Source organism: Lithobates pipiens, unplaced genomic scaffold, assembly GCF_037356315.1.
Source record: "Lithobates pipiens isolate NorthernLeopardFrog02 unplaced genomic scaffold, aLitPip1_a1.2 Scaffold_8, whole genome shotgun sequence".
NCBI classification, from domain to species: Eukaryota; Metazoa; Chordata; class Amphibia; order Anura; family Ranidae; genus Lithobates; species Lithobates pipiens.
Window position 1 is genome coordinate 171,592,631 of NW_027507903.1, and position 24,574 is coordinate 171,617,204.

General features: G+C 44.1%; 1 protein-coding gene across 2 annotated transcripts in view; it reads right to left on the minus strand.

The window, feature by feature from the left end:
* Positions 1-24,574, minus strand: part of CCDC146 (coiled-coil domain containing 146) — a 215,726-nt gene that overhangs the window by 84,149 nt on the left and 107,003 nt on the right. For both annotated transcript variants that reach the window (XM_077471203.1, XM_077471202.1), the window contains exons 5-9: positions 19,483-19,540; positions 12,554-12,730; positions 9,925-9,998; positions 5,460-5,687; positions 613-799 (exon numbers count right to left, since the gene is read on the minus strand). In XM_077471203.1, coding sequence (XP_077327329.1) covers positions 613-799; positions 5,460-5,687; positions 9,925-9,998; positions 12,554-12,730; positions 19,483-19,540 — 724 coding nt within the window. The remainder of the gene's footprint in view (positions 1-612; positions 800-5,459; positions 5,688-9,924; positions 9,999-12,553; positions 12,731-19,482; positions 19,541-24,574) is intronic.

Sequence of the window (24,574 nt, forward strand, 5' to 3'; positions counted from 1 at the left end):
AGCGAATAAGGTGAAGCTCTTCTGTCTTCCATCTTTCAATCACGTGCAAGCAAAATTGCTGTTTTATTTTGTTTTTGTTTTTTGTTTTTTTGTTATTTCCTTGCACGCGATTAGGTATCCTTTGCAAAGTGAAGCTTCGTTAGCTCTGAAGAAAATTTCCTTGAAGAGTGCAACTTCACTTGCAAAGTGAACAGTGTATTTGCCTTTAGTAAACCAAATCCCAATATGTTTGGGATTGATACCTGGGAGTTGATCTACCAAAGGCAAATAGACTGTTCATTTTGCAAAGTAATTATGCCCTGAGCTTAGTGAATGGGGTTAAAGTTCTGATGACTTCCATCATCCTATCATGTGTAAGCAACAATGTTTTTTTTTTTCCTTGCACGTGATTGGGCATTCTTTACAAAGTGAAATTTCACCTCATTCACTAAGCCCTAGGGCTAATTCTACTGCAAAGTACATATTTCTTGCGAAGTGAATATCCTATTTCCTTTTAGTATATCAACCCCTCGGTAGGATGGACCATGGGGAATCCTAAGTAAACAGCAGTGCGGATCATGTAGTCTCATATGCAGTAAAAAAGAGAATTAACACACACAGAACATCATTTACCTCTGCTTTGATCTTGTCATATAAAGCCTGTGTGTGTGCTAGAGCATCATTTGCCGATTTGAACTGCAGCTCCAGTTTCTTAATGTTTCTTAAATCCCTTTCTTTCTCTCTTTGCTTGCGGGTGAGTGCATCGTGTTGGTTCTGCTTCTCTATCAAAGCATGTCGTAAATTAAGTTCCAGGGCTGCTCTGAAATACAAACATTTTCAAAATGAACAAATTATATACAAAAACAATCTCAGTTGTTACAGATACTTACAGTATATGAACCTAGGCCCATTCATTTAACAGACTCTGATAAGCACTATTTGCATCTAAACTGGCCATAAACATAAGGCTGAGCCAGCTGCCAGTCAGGCATCTAGGTGGATCCCAACATTATTGCTGGGATCTCTGCAGAACCTGAACCCAGTCTGTGACATTAGCCGGCAGTAGGCTTTAGCCCGCTGTCTGCTGAATCTGGGTCACAGGAATGCAGAAATAACTGGACTCCTGTGACCCACATTAGAAAGAATGGCCATACTTCTCCTTTAAAGAAAATATACCCCTTCCTAAAAAGAAAAAAAGAGTTACTGTACACTGATACATGCAAGTAATGGTCTGTGTGTGGCCATGCTTCCTTCTCAGCATGTTGTAACTGAGCAGACCTATGTCAGGGGATAAACCCTCTGCTCCCATGGGCTTCTCCTATTCTGCTCTATCTAGGCTGTGCTGTAGAAAAAAATAATAGAGGAGGGAAAATTTCTGCTTTGTATTTTATGAAAAACTCTCAAATTTTTACCAATTGAGGATAGCGGACATGCTACACACATTCAAAATAAAGTCATCATAGTACGCAACACATGTGAAGAAATACAGTCCTTCTGCCCTCTGCCGCAGCAGCAGCTGTGAAAAAACAGTCTGACTCAGTGTTTACCAACACAGTTCAGACTAGAAATGGGGAGATTGTTACTTTTTACTCGGTTTCATTCATCTGTCAGTTAAAGCAACCTTACAAGTGGAAAAAGTCATTACTAAGCTAAACCCTATTAACAATTACTTTACTCTATTCAATCCTAATTAACTCCCTTTTCTCCTTCTCCCATCAACTATTATTTTTTTTATTTTATTTTTTTTATTTCTATTTTTTTAACCATTAATATTTAAACTTTTTTTTTCTTTTTGTTCATTTTTGCATTACATTTAAAAAGAGCAAAATTAGACCATAGCCAGTCAGGGTGTTTTAATGACATGGACACCCAAAACTAAAGCGGGCTCTGCCTTTGACCTATAATTCACTTAGCGTGCAAGAGGGTTTTTCTATGTAACAATGCTGTGGGACATTGAGGCCTATTGCTTCACCCATTTCAATGTTATCAAAATATGAAGGACAACAAACTATGTTTGGATATCCTCAATGTCTTAAAGAAGAGGTCCGTCCACCCCTGTAAAAATTAAAAGCCAGCAGCTACACATACTGCAGCTGCTGACTTTTAATAATAGGACACTTTCCTGTTCTGGAGTCCTGCGATGTCGGCACCGCAGCTCCATCAGCTGCCGGTGCTGCCTCTGCCATTGCTGGTAAGGGAACCCAGTAGTGTAGCTTGCGGCTTCACGCCGGGTCCCTACTGCGCATGCTCAAGGCACTGCTGCGCGCCCCTACTGGCCCGACAGTGGGGGAAGGAAGAGGATGGAGCCGAACTGCTGACCTAATGTGCTGCCCAGATGCCCGGAAGTGAGGATAAGATACCTGTCAAAGAGATGTATCTGCTCCCCCCGAAAGATGCCAAGTGTGGCACCGAAGGGGTGGAGGAGACAAATGTAGCGGAAGTTCCACTTTTGGGTGGAACACCACTTTAAGAATATGCCTCCCATGCTACACCATGGTAACATTGTAACTACCTCTATTTTCTCTTCCACTTTGCTCTTGTGTATGAAGCAACTATTAAAGGTTATCATATGTAATGGCATATGGTTCTTCTGTACTTCCTTTTATATATATTCAATAAAAAAAATGATTGGGAATGAAAAAGGGCAAAATTGAAAAGCGGGGAGAACTCTATGTCCTCCGGCGGCCCGCGATTGCCTTGTACAAAGGCAGAACGGGGAGATGCCTATGTACACAAGGCATTTCCTTGTTCTGACAGGGATCTACTGTAGGGCTGCAACTAAAGATTATTTTCATAATCGATTAATCGGCCAATTATTTTTTCGATTAATCGGATAAAAAAAAACTGAAAAAGGGGAGAAATATACACACACACACACACACACACACACGTGTCCCCCCAGTATAGATGACACATTCCTCCCCTCTCACATGGTGTCAATGCCCCACCTCCTCTCAGTGCTCCCCTCCCCCCCTCCGGTGTCTCGGGTTTTCTCACCCCTTCATGGTGACAGCGGCTCCTCCTCGGTGTGCCGGGGTAGTGTGGGGCGGAGTCTTAGTCCGGACCCGCCACACGTGACTCGACCGACTCCTCAAAATGGAGCAAAGGGCACCCCGAAGCCGGGAGATGGATGCACGCATGTGCAGAGCACAACCTCCAATGACGGCAGTGCTGGAAAGCGGCCCGGCGAGGGCTTAACGCTCCTGCGCTCTGCGGCAGGTCTATCGGAAGGCTGCTGGGTAGAGGGGGGAGGAGGAGCCGAAAGCAGCGCAGGCGCGTAGCTGGGGGGACGTCAGCTGGGTGGAGAATGCAAGCAGGCGTAGCTGCGTGGTCATGGGAGGATAAACAGGATTCTAACGGACCGGCAGGGGGGAAGGTGCAGACTAGGGGTGCAACGGATCAAAAAACTCACGGATCGGATCGTTCCTCGGATCAGAGTCACGGATCGGATCAATTTTCGGATCAGCAAAAAAAATAACACTATCCCCACCCCCCACAGCCACATTGTTTATTTAAATAAAAGGTATAACACTATCTCCCCCCCAATAAAATGCAGCTTATTACAAGCATAAAAACATAGTCAGCATATCACTGATGATTTGCGCCAAGCTCACCACAGATCAAAGTTCCCCCAAACAGACCGCCGTGAGGAGTCCCGGGATACCTATTGGCGCAAATCGTCAGTGATATGCTATGTTTTTATGCTTGTAATAAGCTGCATTTTATTGGGGGGAGAGATAGTGTAGTACCTTTTATTTAAATCAACTGTGGCTGTGCTGAGCAAGTGGAAAGGCTTAGATAGGATTAGATAATAACTACCTACTATCTAATAGATAGTAGTTAGTTATTAGGTTAGATTAGGTAATAATTAACGTAGTGGTACCTGCATAAAAGAAGTTTTGAATGAGGGCAGGCAAGGCATCCAGCGTGACCCCTCCAGAATTCCTTCACTTGGGCTGACACAGGCTGAACAACGCACTGGGGGTGACGTCAGCGCGCAGCTCGCCGAGATGGCCACCGAGATGGCCACCAGCTCCGGAGCTAGGTCGAAGCCCGCTCCGTGAATCGCATGGTGCGGACCAACTAATCGATAATGAAAATCGTTGACAACGATTTTCATTATCGATTATTATCGATAATATTGATCGTTTCAGCCCTAATCTACTGTTCCAAGTGGTCAGGAACAGTGATCTCTGTCATGTCCCAGTAAGCCCCCCTCACAGTTAGAAACACTCATAGGGAACACAGGTAAACCCTTGATCACCCCCTAGTGTTAACCCCTTCCCTGCCAATGACATTTATACAGTTATCAGTGGCTATTTTGAACTCTGATCACTGTATGAATGCCCCAAAAAAGTGTCCAAAGTGTCCGGTCTGTCTGCCGCAATATCACAGTCATGCTAAAAATCGCTGATCACCACCATTACTAGTAAAAAATAATAATAAAAATGCCATAAATCTATTCCCTTTTTTGTAGATGCTATAATTTTAGCACAAACAAATCAATATACGCTTATTATGTTTTGTTTTTTTAAACAAAAATATGTAGAATACATATTGGCTTAACTGATAAAGAAATTTGTTTTAAAAAAAATAAATGTGGGATATTTACTATAGCAAAAACGAAAAAAAAAATGTCTTCAAAATTGTCGCTCTTTTATTGTTTAAAGAGGAAAAAGCAAAAATCGCAGAGGTGATCAAATACCACCAAAATAAAGCTCTAATTGTGGGGGAAAAAGGACGTCAATTTTGTTTGGGTACAACGTCACGTGACCACACAATTGTCTGTTAAAGCGACACAGTGCTGAATTGCAAAAACTGCTCTGGTCATTAAGGAGGTAATTCCTGCCGGGGCTGAAGTGGTTAAACAGGTCAAATTATATAACAAAATTCATACTTTTATTTTACAGTAACAGTATTTTTTTTAAACTAACACCGGTCCAAAAAAAAAAAGTAAATTTTCTTGACACCATTATGAAAAGAAAGCCTTGTCTGACCTGAAAAAAAAAAAAAAAAAAAAAAAAAACAATACATGTGTTTGGTATCTTAAATAAGCACAAAGTTTTGCTGAATAAACAGGTTCATAGCAATAATAGAAAAACTGCTCTGGTCCATAGGGGGTGTACAGGGGCGCGAAGGGAAGTGGTTAAGGAAAGCCGTTACAAGTGGTAACTGGTTCTATATGTATAATTTCAGCAGCTCCTATTTTTCCAACAACATTCAGCCATTCCCACTGGTCCTGAATTCAATTTTACTGCAAATTTCCGTTATGTCATAAGAAAGATTTTTCACACTGTTCTTTCTGGCACTGGAGTATGCGTGTGTGGACCTTTCAGTAGGGACTCTGGACATGTGTACAAAATCTATTACAAGTCCTTCCAATACCTGCTGCTTCTTGTTCATTTTATGACATTCCAAAATCGTTATCTTTACTAGTTAAAAAATACAAAACGGAATAAAGGCAATGAATGCAAAGTAACCTTTCTCCTAGAGCAGCAGCTTCATTTTCCTTGGAATACTCCAATAACTTGGTGAGATGGTTAAACTCTTGCTCTCTGTTTTCCAGCAGAGTTCTCTTCCCCTCGAGTTCCTTCATGACATCTTCCTTCTCTTCCAGCAGTTTTTTGGTTTTATTCTCTATCTGCTTCACACTGTTGTTTAACTCCTGGCATTCCTCTTCCATTTTCAGCTTTTTCTTCTCAGTTTCCCTGGAATGTATACATACAGAATAAGATTCATTGCTGTGCCTAAAGTAATTTCAAGACAAAACATTTTACTCTACATAGCAACGGACCACTTGGGGATAGCTGTGCACTTCCTGACCCTTGGTATTCCCCGCCAGATGTTGTATAATGTGTAAGGCTCGGCTATACATTGACACTAATATGAAGGAAACACAGCCTGCCTCCTATAAAAAGGCTGCTAAATGTTATAGCAGGTACCTATTGCACAGAAACGTGCCTGCGCTGGCTTTATCTTGAATTTTAAGTAATGTTTCACTTAAAGGAGTTGTAAAGTCAGAAGGTTTTTCTTTTTTTTATCTTAACGCATTCTATGTATTAAGATAAAGAGTCTGAGACTCTCCCTACTGATTGACTGAGACACAGCAGTGGCGCCATTGGCTGCCGCTCCTGTCAATCTAAGTTAGTCAGCCAATCAGGAGAGGAAGGGGGCAGGCTCCGTGTCTGAATGAACACAGGGAGCTGTGACTCGGCTCAGGTGACCCCATAGCAACCTGCGTGCTGTGGGGGCACTTGAAGAAGGGAGGGGCCATAAGCACAGACGAGGGAACCCGAGAAGAGGAGGATCTAGGGTGCTCTGTGTAAATCCACTGCAACACGGCAGGTAAGTATAACATTTATCTTTATAGAAAAAAAACAAGACTTTACAATCACTTTAAAATGGTATTAAGGCCAAAAAAACAAAACTAATATATTTTGCAGCTTACCTAAGCCTTACAGTAAATATGGTGGCTGGAATAGTTTTCTTTTTCTATGCTTTTTTTCTTTATTTTCATCTGAGATCTGACCAGTAAAACACTTCTGGTATTAAGCCTAGTACACACTATCAGGTTTTTTTTTGGCTGGATTGAACAAAAGAAAACTGACAGCTCTGGTCGAAGCCACTGTGCTAACAATCTGATGTTAGTACAGCAATCTCCCCTGCTGAGCTGTTGTGTCCTAACAGAGGGGCGGCCCCCACCTGATCGCTCGGGTTGGCACTTTCTGCCATTGATTGAGAGCACTGATCGGGAGCCAGTCGGATGCTAGTTTTCTAGCATGCACGTCCGACAGAAGCCAACCAAACAGTCTGCTTCTGTCGGACTGGCTGCAATACACGGGGCGAATGTCGGCCGCTTTTTATTGAACTGACTGATGTCGCCCAACATTGGCCCATGTGTACTAGGCTTTAGGGTGCCTCCAATCTAGTTGGGGGTGAAATAGAGATACCCTTGAACAGCACCATTGTCAATCTGGGGAGAGGGTAGTGTTATGCCGCGTACACACGATCAAACAAGCGGGTGGAAAAGTCCGGCAAACTGAAGTCCGCCAGACAATCCCCCTGTGTGTAGCCTCCGGCATAGTTTTTTGACCCAATAGTACGGCGGACTTAGAAAGTAGTTTTGCACTCCAATGTTCCCGCCGGACTCGCATTACTTTTGAAATGAACAGACTTTTCCCGCCCGGAGAAAAGTCCACTCATTTTGAGTGGGTCTCCAGGTAGGCGGGGCCCGCGAAGGAGACGTCGCTGGCCTCGCCACCTGGTATGGACTTAAAGGGGAACCCCAACGCCAAAAAAAATTGTACAAAAAAACACAACACACAAGATAAAATAGTTTATTGCACAGCTCTGGGGTCTTCTGTCTTCGGGGGTCTTCTCGCCGGACTCCTCCGCTATCTTCTTGTAGCTCTTTTACTAGTGGAGGAGCCCAGCTTTCTTCCTCGCCGCGGCCTCTTCTTCCGACTTCGGGGGTCTTGTCCTCCTGTTAGGTTCTTCTGCCGGGCCACCGCGCCTTCTTATAGCTCTTTTACAGGCGGTGGCCCGGTCTTCTGTCGCCGCCGCCGCCTTCTGTTCTTCTCTTCTTCTTCTTCAGATGTTGCCCCGTCGGATCCTCCGCTCACAATGGCTCTGACCGGGCGCGTGGCGACTTATATAGTGACATCGCCGGATGATGTCCCCGCCCATTATGGTGTCACAGTCCCAGAGGATGCTGGGACTGTGACATCATAATAGGCGGGGACATCATCCGGTGATGTCCCTATATAAGTCGCCGTGTGCCCGGTCCCCGTCATTGTGAGCGGAGGACTCGACGAGGCAACATCTGAAGAAGAAGAAGAAGGGAAGAACAGAAGAACAGAAGGCGGTAGCGGCGACAGAAGACCGGGCCACCGCCTGTAAAAGAGCTATAAGAAGGCGCGGTGGCCCGGCAGAAGAACCGAAGATGGGGACAAGACCCCTGAAGTCGGAAGAAGAGGCCGCGGCAAGGAAGAAAGCCGGGCTCCTCCGCTAGTAAAAGAGCTACAAGAAGATAGCGGAGGAGTCTGGCGAGAAGACCCCCGAAGACAGAAGACCCCCGGAGCTGTGCAATAAACTATTTTATCTTGTGTGTTGTGTTTTTTTGTACTTTATTTTACAGGTGAATGGGTAGGGGTACATTGTACCCCATACTCATTCACATAGGGTGGGGGGCAGGTATCCGGGGGCCCCCTTATTAAAGGGGGCTCCCAAATTCCGATAAGCCCCTCGCCCGCAGACCCCCGACAACTAACGGCCAGGGTTGTCGGGACGAGGCCCTTGTCCTCATCAACATGGGGACAAGGTGCTTTGGGGTGGGGGGACGTGCGGCCCCCCTTCCCCAAGGCACCCCCCATGTTGAAGGCACGGGCCTGGTATGGCTCAGGAGGGGGGGGCGTTCACTCGTCCCCCCCTTTCCTGGCCGGCCGGGTAGCGTGCTCGGACAAGGGTCTGATGTGGACCTGGGGGGACCCCCACGCCGATTTTTTTCGGCGTTGGGGTTCCCCTTTAAGTCCATACCAGGTGGCGGGGCCAGCGACGTCTCCTTCGCGGGCCCCGCCTACCTGGAGACCTGCTCGAAATGAGCAGACTTTCCTCCGCGTGGGTGGGCGAGTCCGTTCATTTCAAAAGTAAGGCGGATAGTACGGCGGACTTAGTACGCCGTATTAGTCCGCTGAAAAAGTGCCGTGTGTGGGCAAGTAGCCCGTTCGGAAAGTCCGACGCACAGTCTGGCGGGAAGTCCGCCAGACTAAGTCCGTCGGATAGTACGCTACGTGTGTACGCGGCATTAGATGCACTGGCAGATTTAGATGCACTTGACTGATAAAGTAAAGCCAAACTCCAGCTAGCAGTTTTTAAGATTGTTTTTTTGTCCTTTTAGGGTAAAGGTTTTACATAAATTAATAAACGCTGATCATTTATAAGCACCCCTGTCTGTGGTAAATGATACATCTGAACCCTCTAATTGCCATTTTTGGAAAGCTTGGTCTGCTAAAGGAAGTTGGAAAAATAAGACTTATTGGCTGGATCACCAGGAAAATAATGCAGCCCCCATCTAGGAATTAGTAAACTGCTTTTGTTTTTAGGTCTAACACCGCTTGAAGCTAAACAAAATGTTAGTGCTCTCATTCATCAGAGGTGCAGCTTTACTATACCACACTGCTATATATTATTGTAAAATTGGTTTATCACCTTTGTGTGGATTAGACATTTTAATTAGTAAAGGGCACCTTCTGAAATACATGAAAACAGCACTGAGCAGGAGAATTCAGATGTTTGCTTTTTTTGAAGAATCTGACTTCAGGGTGCTTATGTATCACCATATTTTTACTAAAAACAAGAGGTATTTCCCCACAACTACCAACCAGTTCGAAACTGTAGAGGCAGGTCTGATACTGACTGGTGGCTGAGAAGGTGCAACTACAGTACGGTACAGTTTTTAGTTACTACACAACAATACATAAGGTTCTGGGTGCTAAGATATGCTTGTGCTGTTTTACAGTAGTCTCTTAGGAAATATTGTCACACCTCTACTTCATTCCTGGACTGCACCTACCTTGTCTGTTAATGCATATATCACATTGCTGTGTATTTACCTAAAGACTAATTTCCACAGACCTGAATGATTTCTGAAACTTTAGCTGTAGACTTACAAGCTTAGTCTCTCAATCTCTGCTGGAATGAAGAAGACTATCATCTATTGTTAAATTTAACAATGTTATAATTCCCTAGTTATATCGCACGTGTTTAGAGAATTCTTTACATCGTCAAGCCAAATTTAAGGCATGTCTGGGAAAGTTATCTGTAATTTCCCTTCCCTATATACAATGCCTTCCTATAAAAGTTGGCTGCATATCTTTCTGCTCATTCCATTTTAACCATTTACAAGTACATATACAAGTGAACTGGCAGTTTTCCTGAAAAGCATACACTGATTTGCGGTTTATCTTCTCCATGTCTTTGGCAAGCTGTACAGGGATTTGTTGGACTTGCACAAGTTCATCCTGGAAAAAACATAACATATGAGCTATAAGAGAAAAATTAATCTTTAGCTTTCACTTAGAGGATAATGCATTAAAATGCAAGGTCAAGTTAAACTGTCCTGGTCCTCTCTCTAACAACACATCTACTATTAGGAGGTATAGAATGTACATGTAACAAAAAGGGTTTAAGGTTTCATACTTACACCACCCCCCCCCCCCCCCCCCATCCTCTGCCCACAGCACCTAGGATGACCCCACACTTCTTCCATATAGACATACAGAGCAGCCAAAATCTTGAGAGAAGACGCACTTTTAATTATCTCTATATTCCCCGGTAAGTTTCCTGGAAGGGCAACAATGTCGCTCCCAGCAATGTGGAAGGTCAGTATAAGTCTAACCTTTTTCACTGGTACATTTTTCACCCACTAACAGCAGGTGATTGCTAAAAGGGGAAAGTTTACTGTAAGGTCCACTTTAAAAAGGGCCAAACATTCAATATGCTATGTGTGCATACATGATAAGTAATGTGTAAGTGCAACTCATACAAGTAGTTATTACTTTTCACAAACATCGCAGTACTCTACCAAAAATGCCCTTAGCAGCAGTAATAAAAGGTCCACTTTAATTAGGCAAAAAAAAAGGAGTAATGTGCAATGTATAGTAACCAGGGCAGCTATCAGAAATTTTTGGGCCCCTTACACAGCTTTAGACCACCCCCCCCCCCCTCGAGCCTGACCACCAACATTCCCCAGGGCTTGTCTATGGGCCATCCTACCGAATCCGCACACCAGCCACCTCACCTGTGTGCTCAGCCCCCCTCCATCCTGTATATCTGTCAGCCCCCTTCACACCTGTATATATGTCACCCCCCTACACACACCTGTATATATGGCAGCCCCCTCACACACACACACCTGTATATATGTCAGCCCCCCCACACACCTGTATATTTGTCCATCCCCACCAAACCTCTATATATTTCAGCCCCCCAACACATACCTGTATATATGTCAGCCCCCCTACACACACACACCTGTATATATGGCAGCCCCCCCTCACACACACACACACACTTGTATATATGTCAGCCCCTCCCATACATACACACCTGTATATATGGCAGCCCCCCTCAAACACACCTGTATATACGTCAGCCCCCCCATAAACACACCTGTATATATGGAAGCCCCCCTCACACACACACCTGTATATATGGCAGCTCCCCATACACACACAAACCTGTATATATGGCAGCCCCCCTCGCACATGCCTGTATATATGTCAGCCCCTCATACACACACACCTATATATATTTGTCAGCCCCCCTCACACACCTGTATATATTTCAGCCCCCCCACACACACACACCTGTATATATGTCAGCGCCCCCCCCCCACACACCTGTATATATGTCCGCGCCCCCTACACACACCTGTATATATGTCCATGCCCCCCTACACACACCTGTATATATGTCAGCACCCCCCACATGCACACCTGTATATATGTCAGCGCCCCCTCTACACACACCTGTATATGTCAGTGCCCCCTCCATCCACACACACACACACACACACACACACACACACACACACACACACACACACACACACACACACCTGTATATATGTCAACCACCCCACACCCACACGCGCCTGTATATATGTCAGCCAGCCCACACACACACACACACACACACACACACACACATCTGTATATATGGCAGCCCCACATACACAAATCTGTACACACACAAGCCTCTGGACCCTCCCTGTACACAAACAGCCTCCTCTCCCTTTCCTTCACAGCCCCTGCTTGTAACTTCCTACCTGGTCCCAGCTCATTTTTACAAAGCTGACATTTTGCTGAGAAGCATAGTACAGGCAGATCACCTTCACACGAGGGCTGCACATGCACATAGTAGCCAGAGGTGGCAGTAAAGAGCTTGATCAAGTCTAAAATCAATGACATGAGAACTGCAGAAACTGAGATCGTTTCTATACTGCACAGCACGGGTCCCCTTCATCCGTCCTGCCTTTTTCTGGCCCGGGCAGGTCCCTTACAGTTGTGACGGCTGTACCCCCCTGATGGCGGCCCTGACAGTAACCCGAACCAATCAAAATTCAATTGTCATTCATGCAATTGCACTAAATAGCTGAAGTTGAACTGCTCTAATTAAGCTTTATAAATGCTAAATTGATTTTTAATCTATATTATTTATTGCAAATGTTTTATTCCTGCAAACATCATAAAACATTTAAATACAAAACTATATTCAAATAATAAAAACCTAAACTTCACATCACACATTTAACACATAACACATTACACATTTTAATCTCTCCTGTCCATCTGGTCTTAAAAATAAAAAAAATACATTTAACAATGTTAAAAATATTGAAATGCCAGCATTTGCACAGAAAAGCTAAATTTGACTGCCAATGACTAATTCACATAAACTACCAACTAGGTTAGCCTTCCATGGTCATGGATGCACAAATAATTTATACAAAGCCCCCATGTATATATTTTTTCAGTTAGGAATGTGAAATAAAAGATAGACACATTGAATGTACCTTTATGATTTCCTGTTGTTCAATTTCCTTCTCTAGTTCTTTTTGTGCTATCTGAATTTCTCTTTCCTTTGAAGCCATGTCTTCTTTCAGTTCTTTGATTTCCAAAAGCCTTTGGGTATTTTCTTTTTGTAACTCATCGCTGGCTTCTTTCAGTAATTTTGTCTTTTTTTCTAGCTCCTATAACATCCACAACACTTTCAATTTATATAAAATAACATGTAAACTATTTATTCTACATTAGTACTTTAAAATGGATGGGAGGTATTGCGTATAATAAAAGATTAGAACACCTGGAAATATTTAGTATGCATAAAAATACATCTTACAAGTGACTTAAAGGCTAAATTCACCTTTGTTCACCTTTTTTACTTTTTTTTCTTCTAAATTCCAGCTCCCTTATGTATCAATATAGTATTATAGTACTTATTTTGCAAAAATAAAACAGCTTTCCATTCATTCTACACCGGCTTACCTCACTATCTTCATAGCTGGTTAACCAGTTGAGACCCGCGCTATAGCCGAATGACGGCTACAGCGCGGATCTCCTTTGCCAGGACTACGTCTATTGACGTCGTCCCATGCACGAGCGGCCTGCGCGCCCCCTGAGGGGCGCGCGCTGCACGCTCTGTGATCGGCGAGTCTATGAGACTCGCCTGATCACTGATCCGAGCAAGGGGTCGATCCCAACTCCTTATCACGTCATCAGCTGTCAGCCAATGACAGCTGATCATGTGATATAATGGAGACGGTAATCGGCTATATATTGAAAAAAAAAGAGCCTATCACCGGCGGCCGTGATCGGGACATCAGTCCCGATCACGGCCAGCCCTGCCAGTGCCCACCTGCCCCCTGCCAGTGCCCACCTGCCCCCTCATCACTAAACATAATTAAAAAAGAAGTGCCACCTATCAGTGCCCATCAGTCCCATCTATCAGGGATACCTATCAGTGCCCCTTAGTGCCACCCATCTGTGCCACCCATCTGTGCCACCCATCCGTGCCATCTTATCTGTGCCCATCTTTGCCCATCAGTGCCGCCTTATCTGTGCCCATCGGTGCCGCCTTATCTGTGCCTATTAGTGCCACCTTAACTATGCCTATCAGTGCCCACCAATGCAGCCTATCAGTGCCCACCAATGCAGCCTATCAGTGCCGCCTCATCAGCGCACTTCAATGAAGGAGAAAAATTACCTGTTTGCAAAATTTTATAACAAACTATTAAACATGATTTTTTTTTTTTTGCATCTTTTTTTGTTTGTTTAGCAAAAAATAAAACTCCCAGCTGTAATTAAATACCACCAAAAGAAAGCTCTATTTGTGGGAAAAAAATGATAAAAATTTAATTTGGGTACAGTGTTGTATGCCCACGCAATTGTCATTCAAAGTGCATCAGCGCTGAAAGCTGAAAATTGGTCTGGGACTGAGGGGGGTTTAAGTGCCCAGTAAGCAAGTGGTTAAACACACTGCTTGATTACTTCTGCCTTACTTTCTGGTCAGACCATAGGTTATGATACAGGAAAGAGTTGACCGGCTGATATCATTAGCACACACCCTGCATCATCTACCCTCAGCTTGTCAACTCCTTCCTGTGTCATGACTTAAAGTCTGTCCAGGAAGTAAGGCAGAAGTAATCGAGCAGCGTTTTTAAACAGCTATGAAGAGAGTGAGGTAATCCTGTGTAGAATTAATGGAAAGCAGTTTTATTTTTGCAAAGTAAGTACATTAATGCTATATTGTACTGTGGACTGGGCCTGGAACAGGCTGGATCAGCAGACAAGTGTAGCAGACTGCAGGAAGATTCCTTCAGGAACTCGGGAAGGTCAGGCAAGTCGGGTCGGTTATCAGTCAAGCAGCAGAAGGACCAAAGAAGAAAGCAGAAGAGAAGTCAGATGGGCTGGAGTCAGGTGCAGGCAGATGGCAAGGATGGTCAGAGACAAGCAGGCCAAAGTTGGGTGCAGGCAGATGGCAAAGATGATCAGAGACAAGCAGGCCAAAGTTGGGTGCAGGCAGATGGCAGGCATGGTCGAAGGCAAGCCGGGTAAAGCACAGGAACAGATATCAGGAACACACAGAATGCTGTAGAGCAGACAGCAAGGTTCCTCTGTGTCAGTGTGGCTTAAATAGCCCGTCTGGCGTTAGTGGGCATGCGTGCGTGCTCGCACATTGCCGCCCGCGATTGGGCACCAGCAAGTCTAGAATGCCTGTTACTGGCAGGATCTTCCTGACATTGCCCCCCCCCCCCCCCCCCCCCCCAGGGGCAGCCTCCGGATGCCCAATCGGGCCAACTTCTGAGGATGAGATCTCTTAAAGGACTGAATCAGACTTTTGGCATGGATGTTGCCTTCAGGTTCCCATGAGTTCTCCTCAGGCCCATAGCCCTTCAATTTGATCAAAAATTGGGTTTGATTATTTCTCTTCCTGCAATCCAAAATTGCTTCCACTTCAAATTCCACCTCTCCGTCCACTATTACAGGGTCAGGAGGATCCACATTTTGGTCAGGAAAAGGTTTGGGAACAGAAGCCTTCAGAAGTTATACATGAAAAACAGGATGGATCCTGAGTGAATCCAGGAATTCCAGTTCATAGGCTACTTTGTTTATCTTTTTATGGGAAATGGACCCATGAACTTAGGACCTAGCTTCCTTGATGAGCAAGCCAATTTTAGGTTCACTGTGGATAACCATACTAGGTTACTGGGTTCAAGTACTTATTCTCCTCGTTTTTTCCTGTCGGAAACTTCTTTATTGTGTTCCCGTGTCCTTGCCATGGTTTCCTGTAATAAATGGTACACAGCATTCAGGAATGGAGTTAGGCAAAAATGATGGGTGAAAGCCAAATTGGCAAAAAATGGCGTTTGTTTCATAGCGGAATGGAAGGAAATGTTGTAAGCAAACTGGACCAATGGGAGCAGGGAGATCCAGTCATCGTGGGAAAATTAAGAAAAACAAGTATTGCTTAAGGTACTGGTTGGTCCTATCTGTCTGCCCATTTGTTTGAGGATGGTAGGCAGAGAATGATACCTCAATTCCTAGAGCCTTACACAGATCTTTCTAGAATCGGGAAGTAAATTGTACTCCCCGATCCGAAACAATGTTGTCCGGTACTCCATGAAGTTTAATGATTTCTCTGATAAATATTTGAGCTGTTTCGGGAGCTGGGGGAGTACCTTTCAGTACCTTAGACAATCGGTCTACCACTACAAAGATAGTGGTATAACCCTCTGCTGGGGGCAATTCGACAATAAAGTCTATGGATAAAATCTTCTCCGGCTATCTGGGACAGACAATGGTTTCAACAACCCCCAGGCCTTGGCTCTACTGATCTTTCTCTGGATGCAGGTGGTGCAGGATTGCACGTATCTCTTGCAGTCTCCAAATACTTGAGGCCACCAGAAGGTGCGCTGCACAAGATCAACAGTTTTGGTTATGCCAAAATGTTTGGCTAGTGCATGATCATGGCAAAGTTCCAGTGTAGCGACCCATAGGCCTTTGGGTACAAAAATATTGCCCTTGTACCAGAACAGACCATCCTTTGCTTGTAACTCAGCTTCAATGGGGGGTGCCAACTCCATGGAAGCTTGTTTAATCCAGGAAAGCAAATCTTGTACCAGAAGAAAATTTCCTGGGGAAAGAATAGTGTCCGGAGGAGAGGTTTCTAGATTTATGAAACCTCCTAGACAGGGCGTCAGGTTTTGTGTTCTTTGAGCCCGGCCTGTAGGTGACATGAAAAGAGAACCTGGAGAAGAATAATGCCCACCTGACTTGTCATGGCTTCAACCTTTTTGCAGACTTCAGATATTCCTGATTCTTGTGATCTGTATAGATCAATATTGGATGGGCTGCTCCTTCCAATGGGTATCGCCACTCTTCCAGTGCAGATTTTATTGCCAGTAGTTCTCAGTCTCCCACATCGTAGTCTCTGCTGTTGATAACTTATGGGAGAAGAAAGCTACTGGGTGTAACAGGGCTTTGGTCCCCTGTCATTGGGAAAGTACTGCTCCCACCATGATTTTAGAAGCATCTACTTCCAGAACAAATGGTAGGGTCGAGTCAGGATGTTTCAATACAGAAGCGGAGATGAACAGTCTTTTAAGGGACTCAAAGGCAGTTTGGGTCTCTGGGGACCAATGGAAGTGGATTCCTTGTTTGGTTAGGTGGGTGATAGGGTTGATGATGGCTGAGAATCCTTTAATAAACTTTCGGTAGAAACTGACAAGTCCTACGAAACGTTGGATTCCTTTCTTGCCTGTGGGAGCTGACCAATCAAGAATTGCAGCAATCCTTTGAGGGTCCATCTTGATGCCCTCTATAGAAATGATTAGTCCCAAAAATTTAATACTCTCTTGCTCAGACTCGCACTTCTCAGGCTTGGCATACAGGCCATGCTACTGGAGCCGAGTTAACACACATCTGATGTGCCTCCGATGGGAATCCAGAGAAGAGGAGAAGATTAAGATATCATCTAGGTAGACGATGACGAACAGATCCAAGTGATCCTGGAAGATATCATTGATGAAGTACTGGAATGTAGCAGGGGCATTACACAGGCCGAAGGGCATTACCAGGTACTGAAAGTGCTAAAATGAGGTGCAAAAAGCGATCTTCCATTCATCTCCTTCCCTGATACGGACAAGGTTGTAGGCCCCCGGAGCGTTAGCTTGGTAAAAATAGTGGCAGCTCCCAGTCTCTGGAATAGCTCAGGTACCAAGGGGAGAGGGTAGCGATTCTTAACGGTGATTTTGTTAAGCTCACGATAGTCTATGCCAGGCCATAGGGTGTGATCCTTCTCTTCTACAAAAAAGATGCCTGCATGCCGGGGATGTGGACGGACAGATTAACCCTTTCTTTAGATTTTAATTGATGTATTCTTTTAGTGTTACCTGCTCCAATTCTGTTAAAGGGAAGATTCAACTCCTGGAAGGAGCTCGATGGGGCAGTCATAGGCTCGATGGGGCGGAAGGGTTTCCGCTCCCATCTTACTAAAAAAAACATCCATGAAGTCATGGTAGGCCTCTGGCACAGATTGGTGTATCTCAGTGTCGGTGTCCAAACATAACAGAGTAGAATATTCACAGGGATTTTAAGGAACACAGAACTGGTGGAGCTGGATGAGAGTAATTGGGAAACCTCGGTAGCATCCAGGTAGGACGGGAAGGCCCAGTTGCCTGTTCAGCTCTTAACTCCCTTAGTCGGCGGTCAATCTGTATAGCTAAATTGACTAGTGCAACCAGGGTCTGGGGTATTCCAACTCGGCCCAGTTCATCTTTCAAAGGATTTGACAGTCCCATGCGGAACTGGTAATGGAGGGCACCATTTTTTCCGTTAGTATCCGCACCCCATAGCCTGAATTCGGCAATGTAATCTTCCGCCGCCCTGCGTTCTTGTTCAAAGGTATGCAGTGTGCTTCTGTGGTTGCAGAGAGCTGTGGATCCTCATACAGCTGGGCCATTGCATCAAAAAAGGTGGTTAGGTTGTTTAACACTTCGGCTTTCTGTTCCAGAAGTCGGTGGGCCCAAGTTTGGGGTTCACTTAGGAGCAAAGAGACAACAAATCCCACTTTGGTGGCCTCTAGGGAGAAGGTACGTGGTTGTAGAGAAAAGTATACTGTAGGATAAGAGTCTGTACTGGCTGAAGAAGTAGAGGTGTGGGTGCCAGTGGGAAATGAAAGCACTTGAACCCATTCTTTCAGTCAGGTGTACCCCTCCTGAAGATTTTAACAGCCTGGGTCAAGCCTGCCAGGTGTAGGCAAAGTTCCTCCATAGGCTAGGCTCCCTGCTCGGGCTCGGACATGGCTGTCTGCTACTGTCACTTACCTAGTAGACAAGCCTGAACTGCAGGGGAAGGCCTCCCTTGTGCCTCCGACTCGAGGCCCCTGGTAGAGTAAACAGGAGGCGCAGGAGTAAAGAGTGGCACGAGCGCCTGGCAGGATCAACAGCAAGAGGTAACTCTGGAATTCAGGAAGCTCTGCACAGGAGGACAGCAGACTGGACCTGGAGCAATGCACTGGACCTGGAACAAGCTGGATCAGCAGACAAGTGCAGCAGACTGCAGGAAGATTCCTTCAGGAACTCGGGAAGGCCAGGCAAGCCGGGTCGGTTATCAGGCAGGCAGCAGAAGGACCAAAGGAGCAGGCAGAAGAGAAGTCAGACTGGCTGAAGTCAGGTGTAGGCAGATGGAAGGGCTGATCAGAGGCAAGCAGGCCGAAGTCAGGTGCAGGCAGATGTCAGGAATGGTCGGAGGCAAGCCAGGTAAAGCACAGGAAATGATTTCAGATATCGGGAACACACAGAACACTGTAGGGCAGACAGCAAAGTGCCTGTGTGTCAGTCTGGTTTAAAAAGCCCACCTGGCATTAGTGAGCGCGCTCCAGTGTGCAAGTCACTGACACTTACGGTCGGACATTCCGACGGAAAATGTTTAATCAGATCTTGTCAGAAAATCCGATCGTGTGTGGGCTCCATCGGACTTTTTCCGTCTGAATTTTCGACACACAAAGTTTGAGATCAGGTTTCTGATCGTGTGTAGACAATTCCGACAGACAAAGTGCCACGCATGCTCAGAATAAATTACAAGACGAAAGCTATTGGCTACTGGCCCGTTTATAGTCCCGTCGTACATGTTCTATGTCACTGCGTTCAGAATGATCAAATTTTCGGACAACTTTGTGCGACCGTGTGTATGCAAAACAAGTTTCTGCCAAAATCCGTAAAAAATCTGACGGATTTTGTCGTTGGAAAGTCCGACCGTGTGTACAGAGCATAACTCTTTAAGGAACATCAGTGTGTATGAAAGAAATAAGATTTGTCTTTCAGTTTAGGAAAGATTCTTTACAGAGTGGTTAAGCCATGGCATGCCTTACTTGTATGAGTTAGTAATGGTAAATTCAATAATGGAATTTTAAAAAATAGCTTATAATTTGTTGCTACTTTACCCCAATTTTAGGCAGTCGTTCATATTCTCTTTCCAGCAGTGTTTTCTCCTCTTGTAACCTGTTGAAAAGTATACATTCAGGCCATGATTAGGAGGTATGGGGAATGTTCTCCATATTTCTATTCAAAACAACTTTTTGTAAAAGTAGCATTTAAGTACATGAAATAACAAAAACTGCACTACAACTTTAACAACCTTTAATAACGACAGTATAGTATACTAAATCCAGAACAATCTGCATATTGCATACCATTTTCTAATGCTAATACTGCAGTGACCCCATTATGTGCTATTAAAGGATAAGTCTACCCTAACACTAAAATCGATATATCTACAGACATCCACGATATAAGCCTAACCTATGTAGCCCTATAAAGAAAAAATCCATATACATAACTTTTTTTAAGCTGATCTGGTCCGGTCTCCAATGGCGGAATCTGTGCAAAGGACACAGCCGACAATGGCTGTGAAATTAATGGGAAGTGACGTCACCCATAGACTTACTATGGGGCTTCTGTTGTCGGATGAGTCCCATGCACCCGTCTCCACAGCGAAGCCGCAGATGACAGCTCAGCATAGGATGGGGTTGGATCGGATTCAAAAAAGGTATGTATACTGATTTCCTCTTTGCAGAACTAGATAGGTTAGTGTTAGATCGTGGATGTCTGTATATGTAGAGATTTTAGTGTTAGTGTTACTTATCTTTTTAAGTTCACACCTTAGATTATTTCTGCTCTAGTGGCCCAGATCTTCAGTTTTAAGGTACCCTACTGTAGATATGACTTACCCAGGCCTACTACAAGTACCTGCTATAATAACCAGTTAAAGTGGTATTGAACCCAAAAGCAAATATTTACTATATTTCAGCTTCAATCCTTACATGTGATATCTGCATTCTTTTTTAAACTTTCTTTCTTTTATTTTCACCTGGTGATCCGGCCAATAAGTCAATTGTTTTACAACAGAACAAGCTGTCCAGCAAAATTGACAGAGGGTTGAGACAAACTATTTAACACTAACAGGGGTGCTTACAATGGTCAGGTTTTATTTGTTTATATAAAACCTTTATCCCAAAATGAACAAAACTATTGCAGTAACTGCTTATAAAGTGTTAGCTGGAGCTTGGCTTCAATTTGTTATTGTATCTAAATCTGCTAGTATATCTAACGCTACCCTCACACCAGACTGACAATACCCACTTACAAAGAAATGAAGGGTATAATTTTTATCATAGGTGTGTTTTAAATGATAGAGACAGAATATCAACAAAAAATCCAGAAAAAAACACGATACAAATGTTATAAATTGAGTTGTAGTTCAGTGAGTAAAATAAGTACCATATTTGATCCCCAAGCAAAACATGACTTAGTACTTGGTGGAGAAACCCTATGTTGGCAAGCAAAGAGGTTAGATGTTTTTATTGTAGTTGGTTACCAGGTTTTCACACATCTCAGGAGGGATTTTGGTCCAATCTTCTTTACAGATCTTCTCTAAATCCTTAAAGTTTCTTGGCTGTCGCTTGGCAACTCAAAATTTCACTTCCCTCCTTAAATTTTCTATAGGAATAAGGTCTGATGACTGGTTAGGCCAATCCATGACCTTAATGTGCTTCTTCTTGAGCCACTCCTTTGTTGCCTTGGTGGTAAATTTTGGGTCATTGTCATGCTGGAAGACACATCCATGACCCATCTTCAGTGTTCTGGCTGAGGGAAGAACGTTCTCATCCAAGATTTTACAATACATGGCCCCGTCCATTAGTCCCTCAATGCGGCAAAGTCAACCTGTGCCTTTTAGCAGTGGAACAGCCTCAAAGCATAATGATTCCACCTCCATGCTTGACTGTAGGGATGGTGTTCCTAGGGTCATAGTCAGCATTTTTCTTCCTCCAATCACAGCGAGAAGAGTTAATGCCAAAGAGCTCAATTTTGGTCTCATCTGACCACAGGACTTTCTCCCAATCCTTCTCTGAATCATTTAGATGTTTATTGGCAAACTTCAGAAGGACCTGTACATGAGCCTTCTTGAGGAGGGGGACCTTGCGGGAGATGCTTGATTTGAAACCATGGCGGTGTATTGTGTTACCAATGGTTTGTTTGGTGACTGTGGTCCCTACTGCCTTGAGATCATTCTGTAGTTCTGGGCCAATCCCTCACTTTTCACACGATTATCCTTACCCCATGAGGCGAAATCTTACATGTAGCTCCAGAGACAGAGGGCGATTGATGGTTATTTTGTATTTCTTCATTCTGCGAATAATCGCACCAACAGTTGTCTCCTTGTCACCATGCTTCTTGCTGATGGTCTTGTAGCCCATTCCAGCCTTGTACAGATTTACAATCTTGTCCCTGACATCCTTTGACAGCTCTTTGGTGTTGCCCATGATGGTGAGGTTTGGATGGAAGAAAGATTCTGTGGACAAGTGTCTTTTATACACAAAACAAATTGTCATTAGAAGTACCGTATATACTCGAGTATAAGCCAAGATTTTCAGCCCCTTTTTTTAGGCTGAAAGTGCCCCCCTCGGCTTATACTCGACTCACCGCCGTCTGCCTACCCGATCAGCGTGTCGTGCAGACAGACGGCGGCCATTCCACTATTCAAAAGCCACGCCTCCCTGTCTGTGATAGGCGGAACACTCAATTTCCCAGCAGTCAGTGGTCCGCCTATCACGGACATCCGCTCATCCTCATACTACGGACGAGGATGAGAGGATGTCCGTGATAGGCGGACCACTGACTGCTGGGAAATTGAGTGTTCCGCCTATCACAGACGGAGGCGCGGCTTTTGAACAGTGGAATGGCCGCCGTCTGTCACAGATGAGGAGGAGAGGTGCGGCTTTTGAATGGCATGTTTTTTATTCATGCAGATCGGTGCAAAATGGCACACAGAGGCTGCAGAAGGACACAGAGGCTGCAGATTGGCACACGGAGGCATGCACAGGACACAGGTAGGCTGCAATGGTCACAGGGATGGTCACAGGGATGGACACAGGGATGGTCACAGGGATGGACACAGGGATGGTCACAGGGATGGACACAGGGATGGACACAGGGAGGTATACAGCTGCAGATGGGCATTGTTGACCCTCTTTTCCACTCTTTTAAGCTGTAACAGTAGCTGCTGCATGTCTCACCCTCGGCTTATACACGAGTCAATAAGTTTTCCCAGTTTTTTTGTGGTAAATTAGGGGCCTCGGCTTATATTCGGATCGACCTATACTCGAGTATATACGGTACCTTAAATTCTTAAATTGACAGGACTAATCTGTGTACCACATGAGCACATACTGTAGCCAGTCTGTGGGAGCTAGAGTTATTGTTGGTGGGTAGGGGATCAATACTTTATTTACTCACTGAACTGCAACTCAATGTATGTGTTTTTTTTCTGGATTTTTGGTTGATATTCTGTCTCTATTATTTAAAATGCACCTATAATAACAAATATAGACCCTTCATTTCTTTGTAAGTGAGCAAAATTACAAAATCTGAAGGGGGTTGAAATAATTATATTCCCCATTGTATAAACCAGTAGCAATAGTATATAAGGTGTGCTCTCTAAAACAATATTTATAATTCTGGCCAGTCACATGATTGACAAATTCGTGTTTGCAGTTGCTGTAAATTGGTCACAATTTACGATAAAATTATGCAAAATCGTAGAAAATTAAGCACAATGCTTACTGGGCTACTGACTTGCTGGGTTTATGGACACTATTTAAAAAAAAAGAAACTTGCTTCTTTTTACAGATAAAATATTCTTAACTGTCACAATTTTTAACCATATCACAATTATCTCCATTCCATATTACCACGGACGCTCCCATGCTACTCACTAAGTGAATATTTCAAGGTCATTCCAAACCCACAATTCCTTCAGCGTACGCCAAGTTAATGGGTTGGGTTATGATCCTGTGTACATTTTAATCTTAAATTACTTACATTTTTTAAAGTTATGTTTCTAAGACTGAAAATGCCTTTGGTTCCTTAGTGATTTGTTAATTCCAACTCTTTTCTTTATTTTCTTTCTTAGTACCATATTTTTAATTACACTTAATTAAATACATACATTTCTTTTAAATGTAATTATGTAAACTGGTTTCTTTATTACGGTCAAATTAACATGTTCCTTTAACCATTATATAAGCATGACATGATTGAAAATCTTTTTTAGTATGACTTCAATGCTAGCCCCTGCATAGGCGTAACGTTTGTGCGTTCACTATTTGTTAAAACCAAATAAAAACTATTGAAACAGAAATGTTTTTTGGTAAAATGTGCATCTTAATTGCAAGAGGGACATGTCATTATTATATACCTTCTGAAAATGCTAGTTCCCTGTATTTGCAGTGAAGGTCTAAATTAGTTCCTGATTGGCTTTGTATTTAATAGCACTGTGTATACATTTTTAGATACATTTTTATGGGCCTTGTATCATGCATTGAGTTTTTGGGTTGTAATATGTCAAAACATGATCTAGAACAGGGGTAGGCAACCTGGGGCCCTCCAGCTGTTGTGGAACTACATTTCCCATGAGGCATTGCAAGGCTGGCAGTTACAATTACACCTAAAGGCACGATGGGACTTGTAGTTCTGCAACAGCTGGAGGGCCCCAGGTTGCCTACCCCTGATCTAGAACATTAAGCGCTAGTGGTGTATGCAATTTCAGGAACACTTGTCAGTCCAGACTGTATTTTAAGGCTCTCCTTTGTGAATTGCCATACCTGTACGGCGGCTCGCAAAGGCGCAATATAGTATAGTTCAAACCTTCAGCCTCCTGGCTTACTCAGCACTGCTGCTTCAGACCTCATGCCTAGGCCTTTGGGTGGCTCCTCCGAGTGTATTCTCATGCTGTCAGCTGCACCCTCCCTCTCCTAGGGAACATGAGTAGTGTCCTGACACTCATACACAGACGTAATTTTGCCTAACATTTCTAGTAGCCGTTGTTTTTCAATAGACTAGGGTGGGCCAAAACCCCTGTCAGTTTTCTTTTTTCTGTGTCCCAATGAAGGGGTGGGGGGGGGGGGATTTCTCTTTACTTTCTTTCCAGGATATATAACTGAAAATGAGGACATCTATATAAGGTAAAGGGAATTC